This window comes from Crocodylus porosus, unplaced genomic scaffold, assembly GCF_001723895.1.
Source record: "Crocodylus porosus isolate Cpor-Errol unplaced genomic scaffold, CroPor_comp1, whole genome shotgun sequence".
NCBI classification, from domain to species: domain Eukaryota; kingdom Metazoa; phylum Chordata; order Crocodylia; family Crocodylidae; genus Crocodylus; species Crocodylus porosus.
Window position 1 is genome coordinate 12,934,670 of NW_017728925.1, and position 15,579 is coordinate 12,950,248.

A 15,579-nucleotide genomic window follows, 5' to 3' on the forward strand; every position below is an offset into this window, starting at 1 on the left:
GGCATCTGGTCCGTGGGCTGCATCTTGTCCACTCCTGTGCTAGGATATATTGGTCATGGGAGGAAATTTTGCAAAAGACATCTTGGGTTTTTAGGCTTCTTCAGGCTTATAGATGAACTGCCTGTAAGACAGAGCCTTAGAGATAAGGAACATACACATTTCCCATTCATTGTACAGGACTCAAGATGTCCCCGGATCACAGGATTTATGACCAAACCACAAAGACATACAGATTTAATAGTGCAGCTAACTGTAACATACTTCTGTATCTGTAAAACAAGTATACCTTTCACATAAGATATATCAGATCTATATAGAATATACTGAACATATATTGGATAGCTCAGAATGGAATGATGCATAGTATTTCTGTATTTACATACTTTTTTGCTTCAAATTTTCATTTAGCATTTCCTGGCTTTTCAAGGTTCAAATGCCAATATTGTTTTCTTGTTTGTTTGTTCCTTCACTTTAAATTATACATCGTTAGTAAAAAGACTCAAACACCATTTTAACAAAGCTTTTTTTGGTCTGGGAATCTCCTAAACTATTAAAATCTTGCCAAGGTAATACATTGGTTCCATGCCATATAATGGAAATATTTATTTCCCTTTTACCATGGAAATGAGATTTCAACTGTCTTAATCCACTTAATTTTTCAAAGTCCTTCAGCCAAGTGAGTTATGGCTACAGTCTATAAAATATAACATTTCACTCTGGTAAAAAATGTGTGTAACCTTAACTCATTTCAAACACTGTATGGCCCAAAAAGTAATAGCAGACTAAGGATCACATTTTCAAAAGTCGCCTCTTTCTCTGAATGCAAACTTTGAATACCAAGGCTGGGATTTTCTGAAGCATTTAGGGAACTTAGGGACTTTGACTTTCAGTGGCACTTGTGCTCTGGAGTCATGTTGGCATTTCTGAAAAGTTACATCTGCGGAGTAAGATTTTCACAGCTGTTGAGCCCTCACAACCACAAGTAATTTCACTGGGAAAAACAAGTGCCACTGCAAACGTAGCCCAAAGCAGCTCAAGACAGACACCTGAACATTAAAAAACAGTTCCAGATCACAATCTCTTAAACCCAACAAACATAACAGTCCCTATAAGACAGAAATAACAAGTATTGCTATTTTACCACTGTCAAAAATCTTCCACAGCTATGCCAGAGTAAGTTTTTATTGGCAAGCATCTGGCAATGTAATATTTTAACACTGACAGTAATATACTTACAATTGTGGTTTTTCCAGAAGCAGGTGGACCAACTATGCAAATTCTTGGAACTATAGAATAAAGATGAGAAAATGTTAAAGCACAGAAAGACAAAACAGCCTCCTTGGTTTCCATATGTATTATATACACACATAATACACATAATTGCAGTGCAATACAGTTACGGCAGCAAGGAGTCTGCCTGGTAGGGAGTAATGGGGAATCCACACTAGTCAGATCATGTCTTATTTTCAATTTCCATAATCAGGTATTTAAGCACAGGCCTAACTTTAAGCACCTCAACAGTTTATTGGACACCGAGGCACGGCAGAAGCACTGAATAAGTATTTTTCTAACGTATCTGTTTATTCCCAATATGTTAAATGGTTTAGATCAGATGCAACGAGCAGTTCAAAAAGAGATTTATTTCATTTTGTATGTGCAGTCCAGTTACAAATTAAAAGCGACTTTTCTTATATTGCTTCTTTTACACAGCTCTGCAATAAAAACACAGTTCCTGTTTGCTCTTAAAAAAGAGGTTTTTCACAAACAAGAGTAATATAATTGCAACTCACACCTTTGTTTAGCTAGACTGGGTCATGAGTCGGTGAGGTTCAGACACTGCAAAATCAGGGCTCTCTTTCCTATTGAGCATAGCTATCTCCTGGGTAGATCTAGAAAGAAAAGCTATTCGGAACACTTCTGAGATTGCCTCTGGGGCACAATGTAAAACTTTTTGCAGTCACAGGAGAAAACAAGTTACTCCATATTTTTTCTCTGCATTACAGTTTGCTGTCCGTCCTTCCTCTAGTCAGCATTTACATCCAGGCTTCCTCCCTTTGTCCCTTCTTGTGTTTATCAATACAAGAAGAGGAGGCAACAGCAGGGGAGGGGTGGGGAGCTCTGCTTGCCAAATCAGCAACCTCTTTTCCTTTGGCACACAAACCTTGTCCTCTCTCCACTGTGTACATTTCTTAGTATTGACTTAACTCTTCTGTACATTCTGCCATAGCTGTGCAAAGTGAATTTAAGAGTAAAACACTGGATAAGGTCCCTGTTCCAAGGAATAAGCAATTTAATTTATACAGACATTGCAAGGAGTGGAATCACTCTAGGGCATGGGGAACAATTAGTGGTGTGACAGAACAAGGGGAAAGGGGGAAACGAACTCCTGGAAAAAAAAATTGGGGCTATTTGGCTGGAACATCATTTGGACAGCGATGCCTTGAATTGTCATGTTAGGTTAATATCTTGAGATATTTCACTTCTTCTCACATGCACACAACCCACCCCGCAAGCCTTAAAACAGCAGGGATTGCTAGGTATTTAGTAAGGGTAGCATGGGTCATAGGAAATGAGCGGAGGCTCTGTCCAGCCAAAAAACCTCTCCAGCTATTCAGCACCAGAAGGAATCAATCCTCTGATGTCAGCAGATAGGAAAGGATGTGAAATGTATTTTTATGAGGCTTTGCAAGCACTCAGCAGTGGTTGGGCAGGTGCAATTTTTAAACATGCATGGAACCCAAATTACAAATTCATCTTTACAAAGTTATTTGACTTAGAAGGTTTAAGGAAAACTCCCCCCTTATTGGTTCTTGCAAGTGCAACAGAACTAGTACACAATATAGAAAAATACTTTAAAAGGATACATCAGCTGTTTTTATCACCTAATTTCTTTCAAATGTAATGTGATTAAATCCTGGTTTCTTAAAATCTAACACCTTGAAACTCCAGCCCGGTACTTAGGAATTATTTATAAACAGCGTCATAAAAGAGTGCTCGGGTGCCAACACTAATCAACTTCTTCAAACCACTTCAAAGAAAATCAAAAAACCTTTCCATCCACAGATCCTTTTGAGGTTTAACTAGGAGCATGATTTAAAATTCACAAGAAAACCCTTAGGTATTGAAGCTTTAATACACAGCTTTCTTGGACAAACGTTTGATAAAAAACGAAACATACCATTATATACACCATATCATGCTTTAATATTGCCCAGGGCTACTGTAAATGCTCACTTTGTACTAAATCTGGTTTTCTCTCTGCTTAGAGGCTGGCAGCAGATGGGGCAACGTAATTCACTGATTTACTCATTTGCACACTCGTAAGAATCTTCTAAGGCATTCTCCCTAAACATATGACACAAGGGCACAGCTAGGACATCACTGTATGTAATGTTTAACCCCTCAAATCAGCATACACTTAGTATTAAGTGGTTGAGGTCCGCACTGGTACCTAAATGAATACAGGGAAAACTGCAACCCCCCTTTTTCTTTGTTTGAAAACTGGATTTCATTCAATGTTCGTTCTTCACGAGACGTTACAAGGTTTGCTTTTTCCAAGCCATTTTAAGATTTAACATTCAGGGATGGTTTTAGTGATAATGAACTTAATTCTGTCATAATGTGAAAGGATGAGCTGGACTCACTGGGGTTCTTTCTCTTGGAGCCCATGTGATTCTATGATTAATATTAAATATGACAACATTTTTAAGGTAAATCTTGTGTCCAACAGGAAAAGCAAATGGTGCAAGATGAACCTTTTTTTTTTTTTCAAAAGTCTGTTACATTTTATCATGGGTATGACTGTAAAGGAGGAACTTACAAAATAAGTCTTATATAGATCCTAGAAGCCTTTTATTAACACAAGCTAGGATAACACATACAAAGTAATACGCTGATACTGGAGAAATAACTTCGCTTTCACTTTTTTTTTTTTTTTTTGCTTTTTCAAATGATCACATGAAACAACAGTACTGCATAGCCTTCTGTACAAATACCCAGTTGCCTAATATTTGACCTAAAAGCTTCATCAGAACTGTTGAATGCTACAATTATTATCAGGTTTGTTTATATGTTTAAGAGTACTTCAGAAAAACTTTTAAATTAATAATCAGCTCTAACTTCATACCTGGGATAGATGTTATGTCTCCCCACCCCCAGCATCTCCATTTTAAATTTTCTCTGGGGCTAAAAATGTCTAGCAAGGCAAGATCATGAAAATTCATTGCTCTCTTGATGGCTCTAATAAGAGTTTTATTTTTCCTAAATAGTCGGCACCTTCCACCATGATCAAAAAGTTAAATCAACTCAACTCAACTGCAGAACATCGCTGTTACAGCATTTTCCATATACTTTACCTTTAAAACAACAGATAGATTTTATATTATTTGAAGTTCCTTATACACCTGCTTCTTTCAACCAAAAACAGATAGCAAGATTTCATTTTTGCAAACAGCTACTTCACCTGTATCTCTAACTTCGTTTTACCGAGATTATGAAATGGCAGCCTGCCTGATTCCATTCAAATAATACTGTGGGGCTAAAGGACAAGTCTTAGCTCAATGTGATGGGTTTTATCAGCTTCCTATAAAACTACATGAAATGTCTCTTATGTGTGCTTTCAGTGTCTGTAAAACAGATCAGATTGCTCATGCTGCCCACATCAGGAAAGGCTGGACACAATTTGCAGTTTGATTTTTGCTGTTTAGCAGCATTTCAGTTGACATCCATCTGATCACCCCAACTATGTACCAAGAGCTCTCAGCATCTCTAGTGATAATGATTTCATTGATGCTGCGGTACAACTTTCATAATGGTTTACTATGGTTTTAAAGGCACATCAAAGCAACATGACACCAGCTACTCTTGACAGCTCATGCAGAACAAAAAGTATAGTTCAGTTGTGCATATACAAATATAATCTGCCTAAGGGTGAACAGTTTGTAAATCAAATAATTTGATTGAGTGTACATGCTTTTATGGTGTGGAAAACACCCTTCCTATTCAATTTATCAGGTTTTGTTATACATCTAGATAGGCAGGCTCACTGTTCCTTCATCTGAGATACCAGTGAGCTGTGGATCTCATTAACAGTAGCGGGTAACTAACCAATCAAAAAACTAGAGAAGCTGCCAGCCCAGGTAGAATGGGAAACCAAATTTATACCTGATAAAAGAGGTAATTAGCTAGCTTAAAGACAACAGGAACTATCAGATGGGGCACAGAAGACATTAATAATTGATACACAAGAACTCTTTGTTATAAAAATGAAACCCTGTACAGGAATAACTGTGAAAGTGCATTTTTTATTAGATTATCCACTAGAAAAGAAATTAAAAGCATCTCACCTACACTGTTCCAAACTGCTCACTTGTTTGAAGACAGACTGAAAAGTTTTATCCATTTGCTAAATGAGGTGTAGATTTGCATCCATTGTTCATAAAGAATCACTTGAGCTACCTATAGTCTCTCACACACACTCACCATCATCATTGTCCTGCTTTAAATGTGTTATCATAAACTCAATGGGATCATCTGGTTTATGGATCAACAACTTTTCAACCATATTCTGAAAATAAACAGGATGGGTTCAGAAGAAAATTTAACACAGCCACAAAATGACAATAAGGATATTTTGAATTTTTATACTGAATTTTTACAGCAGCCTTTTATCTTAGGATCTTAGTGAATTTACCAATATTACATCATTAAGCCCATATTCAGCCTATTTTAGAAAAGTGCAAACTGAAGTACAGATAGGTTAAAGATGATTTGTCAAGAGAAATGGAATGAGTTTGTTTTAGTCAATTTTTGGTGCATAATGATGGCCTGAAGAAAGGTTTCTGTGCGTGGAAAATATCTTTTCTTGGACCAACTTATCTCTGAAAGATATGTTAGACAGCCTCAGTCTAGGGCAAAAATGTTCTTCCTCAGATCTGGTAGACAGCAGATGCAGTTAGAACAATTACTTGTATTGAACCTCATTGCCTAACATCTCTTCCAACGATATATTTCATCCGTTAAAAAAGTTATCACCAAGCAAATCTCATGTCTTGGTTTTTCCCTGGCCCACTTTATCTAAAACAACATTACTTTACTAGAACCAGGAAAAGCATCAAGAACTCCTAACTGCCAGGTAATTTACTGTAATCCCATTAATTTCCATGGGACAACTCACATGTTTCAGATTAAGCAGAGTAATGTACAAATGTTGCAGTTTGGGGCCATACTTTTAAGATGCATTTTCTTGTGCCTTTGAGTTAGTTACTCACAAGGCTGGGATGTGAAGAGAGTCAGATGTGCTCCTAGCAAGTGTGGTAAGGATTTCCTGCAATGGGAGGTCATGTTGGTTTGCTCAGCATGTCTGTGACATGCAAGCTGCAGCTTTCCTTGGAAGAACAAACTTTATACAATATTCCTACTGAATAGATTTTGAAAGTGTTTGCAAAGTTACCAGCCAGAGAATAATAAAGAACAGAGGCAGAGAGAGAAAAAAAGGACATAGGCAACAGAAAAAGGGTAGGTGTTTACCACAGCTAGGAAGGGATCTGGAAAGACCTCACCACACACAAATTGAAGATATGAGAAATGTTAATATCGACACGTGTGCACTTATGGACAAAGCAGTCTAAGAGTGCTGCTGTAGGTGTGATGGCCCAGAAATTATGCAAGCAGCAAGGATTTCTTAGGCTGATATCTTTTACTGGACCAACTATGTAGCTGGGATAGAGTTAGACACACTTTCAAATGCAAGATATGCTTTGTCAGGTTTGTCCAGGTTTATGGACAGTAATTCTAACAAGCTATAATGATGTTCAGCGCAATCTGAGAACTCATATCTTTCAACCAACTTCTCCATGCTGAAGTGAAACAACTAAATTAAACTTAAGGATCAAATTGTTGCCTCCCTCCCTTCCTTGTATAATTTCCCCCACAAAATAACATAATGCAATTAAATTCTGGTGATAAGTGTATTTACAATCTATAGCTTGTCTAGCTTCCTTGAGACAAGGGCAATCTCCCTGCTAAGTTATGTACAGTAATAGCACAATGATAGTAGGTCAAAATAAGTAGGATGACAAGACAAGCTCCACGGGAGATACAGAAGAAGGGTGGCTTTATTTTTTGGTATTAAATGTTGTGAGTTCTTACAAGATGCCTTCTGGCAGACACCCACAGTGTTCCGCATTGATGATAATAAGGAAGTACCAAAGGTGCCAACTGGCAATTGGGAAACAACCATCCCTCTGGAAAGATTCTCTAGCACAGCATTTCTCAACCTGTGGGTCACAACCCAGAAGTGGGCTGCAAGAATATATGAAAAGGTTGCAAACAAACTTTAAAAATGCAGAAAAATATAATCGAGAACTTTAACGGAGGAAAAAAGTGGGAAACTGGGGCTCTCCCCTTGCAGGTTGGCAGTTACAGCCTGCAAGGGGCTGCTTGCAGGTCCCCATGCCCCCCACACTCGCCTCTTGCCCCACATACTGGGGGGGGCTGGGGTGTGGGGGCCAGTGGGTTGGGAGTGAGGGGCACCGGGGCAGAACCAGCCACAGGCGGGTCCCGATACAAAAATGGTTGAGAACTGCTGGGCTAGGAAACCCTGTGGTTGTCTTGTCACCAGAACTCCAGCACATGCTTCCCAGTCCCTACCCACTGCAGCTTCCAAGTGTAAGCTGAGACTGGGCTCGCTCTCCCCACCTTGCACCAGGGCACTGCACTGCATGCCAGGAACACACGTCCTACACAGGCTGGGAGCAGTGACTACATCCCCCTGTATGTTAATAGGCATGCAGTTTGCCGTGTTAGTCTGAAAGCAGGGAAAAGGCAGGGCAGGGATGCCCCTTATGAACTAATTCATGCAGGGATGCATCAGCTTTCGTAAGCAGCAGCTCACTTGGCCAGAGCCTTAGCATGTCAGCAGCTCCGTTATGTGCAGAGCCCTGGGGAAACGTCACAGGGGGGCTGAAAAAAGCAGTCGGCCCCTCCAGGCTGGGGGTCCTGAGCTCATGCTGGGAGCAGTCACAGGACCCCTGAGCACAGCAGCACACGCAGAAGCTCACGTGCCTCAAGTGCTGGTCAAGCAGCTGGTTTCAGCTCAACAACCTCCTGCCTGGGGCAAGGGAGGGACTTGACGGTCTTGCAGGTCCCTTCAGGTCCTTCGATTCTGTGATATAGCCTGTGATTTAGTCAGTCTCTAAGATGCCACTCTACCCTGCCTGCTGCCTGACACAGATACACGTGTATGTGCATGGTTCTATACACGCAGAGTACGGCACATGCGTGGAATAGATACACAAACGCACGCACACAATATATACATGCAATGTACATGACACATGCACACCCCCCCACACACTTTGCACACATGCACGTTATCTAGATGTGCGCACCTGTGTGTGTACACACACACACACACACACACACGCACGCACGCACGCACGCCAAGGCTGCTACCCCAGTGCATGCCGGGAGCCCCCCGGCCCAGCGCCCCGATGCATGCCGGGAGCCCCCCTCCCCTGGGGCGCGGGCGCCGGCCTGGCGTGTGGGGCACAGGCCTGGGGAAGCCAGGCCCGCGCCGCCCGCCCGCCCGGCACCTGCAGCAGCTGGAAGAGCCCGTGCTTCTCGGCGTAGGGGCCCATCTCCGGGGGCACCCGCAGCGGCCGGGCGGTGGCGTCCATGGCGCCCTTAGCAACCGCTCGTCGCTAAGCAGCGCGCGCCATGAGGGCGCGACGCGGAGACCGCTGCCCCGCCCGCCTGTGACCTCATCAAACCGCGCCCCCCTCTCTCTCCCTTCCCTGGCATCACGTGTTCCTCTCTCCCGGCTGGGCCTGCCCCGGGGCGGGGGCGCAACGTCACGCCGTTGCCCCGGGAGACGGCGGTAACAATTGCCAGGCCGGGCTGGTGCCGGGGGGCGGCGGGACGGGCCGGAGCGAGGGCAGGTGAGCGCGGGGCTGCGATCCCCGGCACGCACGTGTGTGCACACATCCACCCATGGACACACGTGTGCACCCTTGCCCCGGGCTTCCCCGCTACTCCGGCTCGAGGCCACCGCCCCCAACCCCCCCGGCCAGGGCAGGACGGGGTGACCGAGCAGCTCCTCCAGGGCCCCTTGTCGTGGGCACGAGCAGCAAGGAGGAAGGGACCCGCCAGCATGGACCCTGCTGGGAGGCTGCGGTTGCGCTGGAAACTGCTCAAACCAACCCCAGACCAGAGCTGGGGCCTGAAAGCCCCTTCCGGCCCCTCGCCTCTATGAAATTAGGCGGAGGTGGAGAGGGCCCTGGCTCTCTCTCTCTGAAATGAGCCTGTAGGGCCAGGGGCAAGCTGCAGGAGCCATGCAGGGCCTGAGAATTGTGACAGTGCAGTCCCCAGCCCCCTTCCCCACAGAATGCCTTCACATGTCCTGCTGTAGCACCTGTGCCAGGGCTCCCTGTTCCGGCAGTTCTGCACTCACTTGTCCTTGTTGCCATTTTAACCCATTAGAAAATCCCTCCTACAAAAGTCCCTCATGCCTTAGCTTCCAAGGGGAGCTGAGCCATGCCAGCTCCTACAGCACTCAAAAGATGGCTTAGGACCCTGCCCTAGGACCAGGCAGGACATTTAGGCTTAGTCAGTGCCCATGAGGTGTTGTACCCTTACTAAACCTAAAGGCAACTACCAGGCCCAAATGATTTTTAGGAATGGAGTTTTCTGAGAAGATGCTTTAAATATTAGAATGGGAAAAGCAGCATTTTCATCCCCGGGTATTGACTGTTGTACCTGGGGACTGTGTTATCAGTTCATACATTAAACAACAATTATAACCTGCTGCACTTCTAATCACTGTGACTGGGCAGAAGGAAGAGCTGCCTTACCCACATGCACCAACATGAATTTCATTTCCCTCCAAGGTGCTGCAGGCTTCTGGGTGGCCTCTGCATACTAAGATGCAAGAGCTCCCAAGACAACATCTATAAGCCATTACACATTCCAGGGAGGAGGCCTTTGTCACCAAGGTAAGACAAATTATAGGGATGTAAAAAAAGGGATTTTAAATGCATTGTGGAGGGAAGCATAGATATCAGGGTGCTTGTGAGGATGGGGAGGTATCAAAACAGCAGGGTTGGAAATTGGGCAACTGGGAGGAGCTTTTGGTCCATGTTGCTGCCCTCAGCTTGCAAGAGCAGTGTCTGTGGTCCCTTGAAGCACAGCACTTGGGAAAACAGCTATACAGCTGCATTGGTCAGCTCTAGAGTTGGGTTCATGGACAGCTGTTGTCATACAGGGTCACCTTACCCTATGCTGTATCCTTTGACTCTTAGTGCCAGTCTCAGCTCCCTTCGGCATCTCCAATGAGCCATCACAATTCCTCATCTAAGCCATTACCCAAGACCCTGATATAAACTGTGGTATGAAAATAGCTAGTGCCCACAGCATTCCTGCACCATCAGGGGAATATGGAAAATTATGAAATTTATTTTATATAATTTTAATTTGAAACACAGAAGAGATTTTAAAAAAAGCAGAAAGAGCAGTAGCTTTAGAGGGGGAAGTGGGGGGCAGGGAAGGAACAATACAAATTAAGGGGAATCAAGGGAAAATTGTAGAAACTGATACATCTCCCCAGTGCTTGCACTGCCTCAACATTTGTTCAAGACCAGGCCTGGAAATCAGCACCCCTTGCCAGGGCCCCAGCTTGGATGCGAGAGCCAGAGGTTAACCTCGGATCCAGGTCTCCCTTGTTCCATCACAATATTCTGCCTATCAAGCTAGCCTTCACTTAATGTTAGAGTTTTTAAGCCACTTGGGCAATAGTTTTACACGAAGTAAGAGAAGACATTTTTCCCTCCGGTCCTTTCACAGCATTGTGTTTGATGCATTGCTACATTATATTTACAATAGACCCACTAGGGTTTATGGCATCTGATTGTCAGTGGTCCCCTCTGGGTTCTCTACCTCTTTTTGCAGCATCATTACTACCTCATTGACTTACTGTTTGGGGCTCTGGGACTGCAGCGCCTTGACAAAATATATCTTCCCCTCTTCTTGATTTTTATTTTGCAACTCAACCTGTATGGTTACAGCTGCAGGTGAAAGAAAGCAACACATGTGAAATTGCATCACTTTAAAAAAAAAAAACCTGACGTCCTCCCCTCTCCCCTTCCCAAATCCAGGAGGGGGAAAAAAATGAACGAGGTGAAGGAGAGTCTGAGAAGCATAGAGCAGTACTACAAACTCTTCCAGCAGCAGCAGTTTACATTTATCGCAGCACTGGAACACACCCGAGAGAATGCCCATGACAAGATCAGGCCTGTGGCGAGCATTGGACAGGTACAAAGCATTTGGCACACAGATCCCAGCTAGCAGAGACAGGGAACAGCATAATGCTGTCGTGTAGGTGAATGTGCATCAGTGATAAATAAATATTTTCAGGAGGCGGGAAGCAGACAAACCTCTCTGGCATCACGTGTTTGTTAATTCAGTATTACAAGGCTACAAAAAACACAAAAAAACAACAAACCACCCAACAAAAAACAAAAACCCAGACACATGGTAACTTAATGGTTTATACAAAATAATACGTACTGCTAAGCACTAGTTTAGATAATTTAACCAGCCACCCCTGTTTCACCATGCTGGGCTTAACCAGATCTGTGGTACAAGGAAGACTAACCTTCTCCTCTGCCACACATCTATAAGCCTTAACATGGAGTAACTAGCTGGCTTGCTTTTTCCCACCCCCAGTATTGTTACCACTGTGTCTTTCTGTAGTGCTTATTAAAAATAATGGCTGTGCTACAGCAGCAGAGTGATGGATTGAGGGCTGAAGGTCCCAAGTGGGGCAAGGGTTTCTGGGCTGGTAAGTGAATTGTCATGGAATTTTTAAAACTGGTTGTTTTAAAGAGGGGGAAGAATTTAGACACTGTGGAGAAATCAAAATACAAAGAGAATGTTGGCTGTGCAGTGAGCAACAGAATTATCCCCAAGAACAAATTCTCCACCTACAAGGCAAAGACACCGAGTAAAATCTGAATCAGTAGGATCAGATTTCCTTAGGATTTCATTTATCTGCTGAAATGCCAGGAATTTGCTCTCTATTTAGGCAAGTGTCCAGACACCTTGTGTTGCTAAATGTTTATAGTCACTAAATATTACAATAGCGCAAGCCAGCTGCGTAGCAGGCAGACCTAGGCAGAAGTGGAACCAAAGCTGTACCAGTCTGGGTTGGATTTAAATGAGCAACTTAACAACATCTTTTAGTTCCCCAAACCATCCCTGTCTAACTTTGAGCCTTTCACAAAAAACAAAAAAAAAACAAACAGCAAAACAAACAAACAAAGTCAGTCTTCTCTGAATACCAAAATCAACTTCAAGTCCCCACCTTTTACAGGTAACCCAGGTATTTTTGCTGCACAGTACCATTTCCATTTGTGTTATCTAGTAAAAAAAAAAAAAAATCCAGTCGAGATAAAGGGCTTGATGCAGACAACACCTAAGGTTTAATGCTGTAGATTACTAAGTAGGCACTGCAGTAGTGCCTAGACCAGTCAGGTGTTGTGCACATACCTTAAATAGCGTCTACCTCAAAATGCTCACAGACTAGAGCCTCTGTCTTCCACCTTGCGTTCAGCCTGGGGAGCTGTGCTTAGCTCAAGGTATCTGCCACTTGGGATGGAAACAAGCAATTCTCCCCTTACACTGCCCTGCCACCTAGCAGCTGCTGTAGCTTTAAAGCTGGGGTAGCCTTGGTATACTTCTACTCAGGGGGTTGGGGCAGGGCTCATGGATTGGCCTATGAGTGGATGTCTTGTCCCATCTCCCTACATCCTGTTGTACAGTAACAGGGGAAATATTTCCAGGATCCAAAAGGTCTGACGCACATAATTCCATCTAGTCCTTGCATAAGAGTGGGCAAGAGCAGCTTCCTCACACTATAACACAAGCTACACGTGGTGTGTTGCACATAAGGCTATGAAAACCACACAACTGTATCTGGAGCTAGTCTCCACACAGTTTAACACTGCCCTTCCCTCCACATGTTGTGCTGCATAGGTGCAGAGCTACATGGAGCATCACTGTAACAACGCCACCGACAGGCGCATCCTCCTCATGTTCTTGAGCATCTGTGAAGATCTGAGCATGCTCTGTCAGAAGCTAGAAGCTGTGCACCCTGGTAACGGCATCACAAACAACATTTTGGAAAAATGCAAGGTGCTTCTCAGCCACAGCAACAATCTGAGCAACATTCGAGCCAAGTAGGTCTAGAGAAGCAAATCAGTTCTGTACCTTTCTAGTCACATGGTCAGCATTCTGCATTCACGTGCCAGACTGGGAAGTGATCACAAGTACGCCTGTGCACGATCACCATCTGGCAACGTCCATTCTAGCTACATGAATCCCTTCTACATTCTAATGGGGGAGGAGGCTACCATCAACTTTGGGCTTTCCCTACTCTGTGAAAGCTTCCCCTCTTTCCCCCCCAGTCCTAGTCTAGATGTTTAGTTTTCTTATACAAGATTTGGAAGCTTTAGTACTCATGAAAAGGGTCATTTGAGGCAGCTTAGCACATGGAAGGCACAGGCAATGCCATCACCACCCCCGTCCCATCAGTAAAGTTCTTTTCAGCAAGGGGCAGAGGGATAACAGTATTTTTACATGCGCTTGGACTTGGATCATCCGGGGACCACCTAGCTGGGACTACCAGGGAAGATGCCACTGTGGCAGGAATTTCAGCCATGAGGCCTGGTTCTATCACTGCCCCTTTATCTTGGGAAAGGGGATTGTGACTCTCACGAGTGATTCTAAAACTAGCTTGTTCATTCTCTACAGTCACACATCCTTGGCTGCTCTGGTAAATGCTTTCTTCTGTCACCCAGGTACCCCCACGACGTGGTGAATCACCTGAGCTGCGATGAAGCAAGGAATCACTACGGAGGAGTGGTGAGCCTCATTCCTATAGTGACGGACTACATGAAGGAATGGATGGCCCATGCTGAGAAGCTACCTCGGCACGTCCTGCATGATGTGAGTGACCAAAGGGCTGGTTCTCAGATGAAAGCACAGCAGGAGGCATCAGCAAGGGCAGTGGCTCCCCCAGGTCTGCCTCCTGCTTCCCACGTGGCCACTCAGACCTTGGTTAGTTGCAGAGACCGTGCACAAGACCAGAGAAGTAAGGATGGTAAAAAGTACTTGAAACCAGGGAGTTACACTGGGAGACTTCTCAACGGTCCCTGGAAGCCACCTGGTAAACACTCCTTTTAAAGAGCCAAAACTTGTCTCCTATGCACAGCAGGGCTGATTATATGTGGTCTCTACTATCCACTTCAGTCATTCCTTTCCCTTTTTTAACCCAAGGTCTGGATGGCTCATCCTGAAGTCTTTTGAAGCAAATAACCTACCCTCCTCCTCCAATATATTCCCCACTTCCTCTTTCCAGGAAAGCCACATCTCAGTAGAATGGCATCACATATTCCCCCTTGAAAGGCCTGGTGGCAAGGGTAGGGGATGCACTCAGGACTAAGCCATGTTTTCACTTTCACGGCTGCTGTGTATTGAGCAAGTCACTTGAGGCTCAATGCACACAATTTCTTATCAAATATTTTGGGGTTAGTAGGAAATGGGTCCCCAACACAAAGTCACATGTTATACCAAGCATTAGCCAATAGCATTGTCTCACCCAGTGAAGATCATGGGCCAAATGATCCTCAGTTGCACACAGTCCATTTCTTGACCTTCAGTGGGGATGCAGAGGTGTCCCTGAGGACAGAATTTGATCCCGCAGTTGAAGTGTAGTTAGTTGATGTAGTCTGATATAAGCCAGTCACTTCTAGAGCTGCAAGAGTCCTGCAGAACTAACAGGAGACATTACCACTATAGCAATGCATGAGACTCCAGAAGAGAAAGGAGATTTGCTCATTTTCATCATATCTCTGCAAAACAGAACAGCGCTTTAAGGTCTCTGTGCCTCTGCTTTTCTTTCTGTAACAGGGCCATGGTTTACCTGGCTCACAGGGCTTTTTGTAAAGCATAGTTTATTAACAGTTGTAAGGTATTTGAGATCAGTCAATGGTGTATAGAAGGGTATAAATCATAGATGTTCTGCGGAGGCCAAGCAGCCAGCTAATTTTCCAAAGCCATGTGATAGGGGCCAGCCTGCTCCTAGGTTTTTCCACCCCCTCAAGCCGCCACTTAAAGAGTTATTGGTATCATTTGCTAAAGCACTGCTAGCGAAGTTCTTAACATGATCTTCACAGCACAATGTCTAATTTCCCTGCATCTGCTTGCTCTTTTCCCCTTCTACAGGCCTATTAGCTCCTGCTCCTTGCCTCCTGCCAGAAGACACACCTGAATAAAACCATTTCCCTTGCATGTATGGCTCCGTTTGCCAAAATGATAGGAGTGCTTTTACCCTAAGGTGATTAGATTTTTGCAACAAGCATCAGCTGAGACAGGAAGGTTGGACCAGGGAGTGGCAGGAGGAAGTAGCAGTGTAGAAAGATTAGGGCGCAACTACAGGTAAACTTTCATGCCACCTTTTGTTTCATGCTTGGTTCTCCCCATTTTCTATCCCACAGACACTTGACCAGCCTGGAGCTGGAAGGA

General features: G+C 44.1%; 2 protein-coding genes across 5 annotated transcripts in view; one reads left to right on the forward strand and one right to left on the reverse strand.

Annotated features, from left to right (window-relative positions):
• Positions 1-8,705, reverse strand: part of AK8 (adenylate kinase 8) — an 87,407-nt gene extending 78,702 nt beyond the window's left edge. Inside the window, exons 1-3 of one of the 3 annotated variants that reach the window (XM_019540850.1) lie at positions 8,595-8,705; positions 5,482-5,566; positions 1,237-1,286 (exon numbers count right to left, since the gene is read on the reverse strand). In XM_019540850.1, coding sequence (XP_019396395.1) covers positions 1,237-1,286; positions 5,482-5,566; positions 8,595-8,678 — 219 coding nt within the window. In that variant the 5' untranslated portion in view covers positions 8,679-8,705. Of the gene's footprint in view, positions 1-1,236; positions 1,287-5,481; positions 5,567-7,149; positions 7,303-8,594 lie in introns of those variants that run through there. The other 2 variants (XM_019540851.1, XM_019540852.1) reach the window with 2 other exon arrangements.
• A 66-nt stretch (positions 8,706-8,771) lies between these two features.
• Positions 8,772-15,346, forward strand: SPACA9 (sperm acrosome associated 9). 2 transcript variants are annotated; one of them, XM_019540854.1, is made up of 6 exons: positions 8,773-8,939; positions 9,888-9,992; positions 11,151-11,307; positions 13,030-13,232; positions 13,854-14,001; positions 15,280-15,346. In XM_019540854.1, the coding sequence occupies exons 3-6, from the start codon at positions 11,164-11,166 to the stop codon at positions 15,286-15,288; spliced, it is 504 nt and encodes a 167-aa protein (XP_019396399.1). In that variant the 5' UTR covers positions 8,773-8,939; positions 9,888-9,992; positions 11,151-11,163; the 3' UTR covers positions 15,289-15,346. The 2 variants fall into 2 exon arrangements, with proteins under 2 accessions (XP_019396398.1, XP_019396399.1); XM_019540853.1 differs by having other exon boundaries at positions 8,772-8,939; positions 13,854-15,346.
• Positions 15,347-15,579: the final 233 nt, after the last annotated feature.

Excerpts from the sequence above, each read along its gene's own strand:
- SPACA9 (XM_019540853.1), top strand. The coding sequence starts at position 11,164 with ATGAACGAGGTGAAGGAGAGTCTGAGAAGCATAGAGCAGTACTACAAA. Across the intron at positions 11,308-13,029 it reads CTGTGGCGAGCATTGGACAG|GTGCAGAGCTACATGGAGCA; the intron begins GTACAAAGCATT and ends TGTGCTGCATAG. Across the intron at positions 13,233-13,853 it reads CTGAGCAACATTCGAGCCAA|GTACCCCCACGACGTGGTGA; the intron begins GTAGGTCTAGAG and ends TCTGTCACCCAG.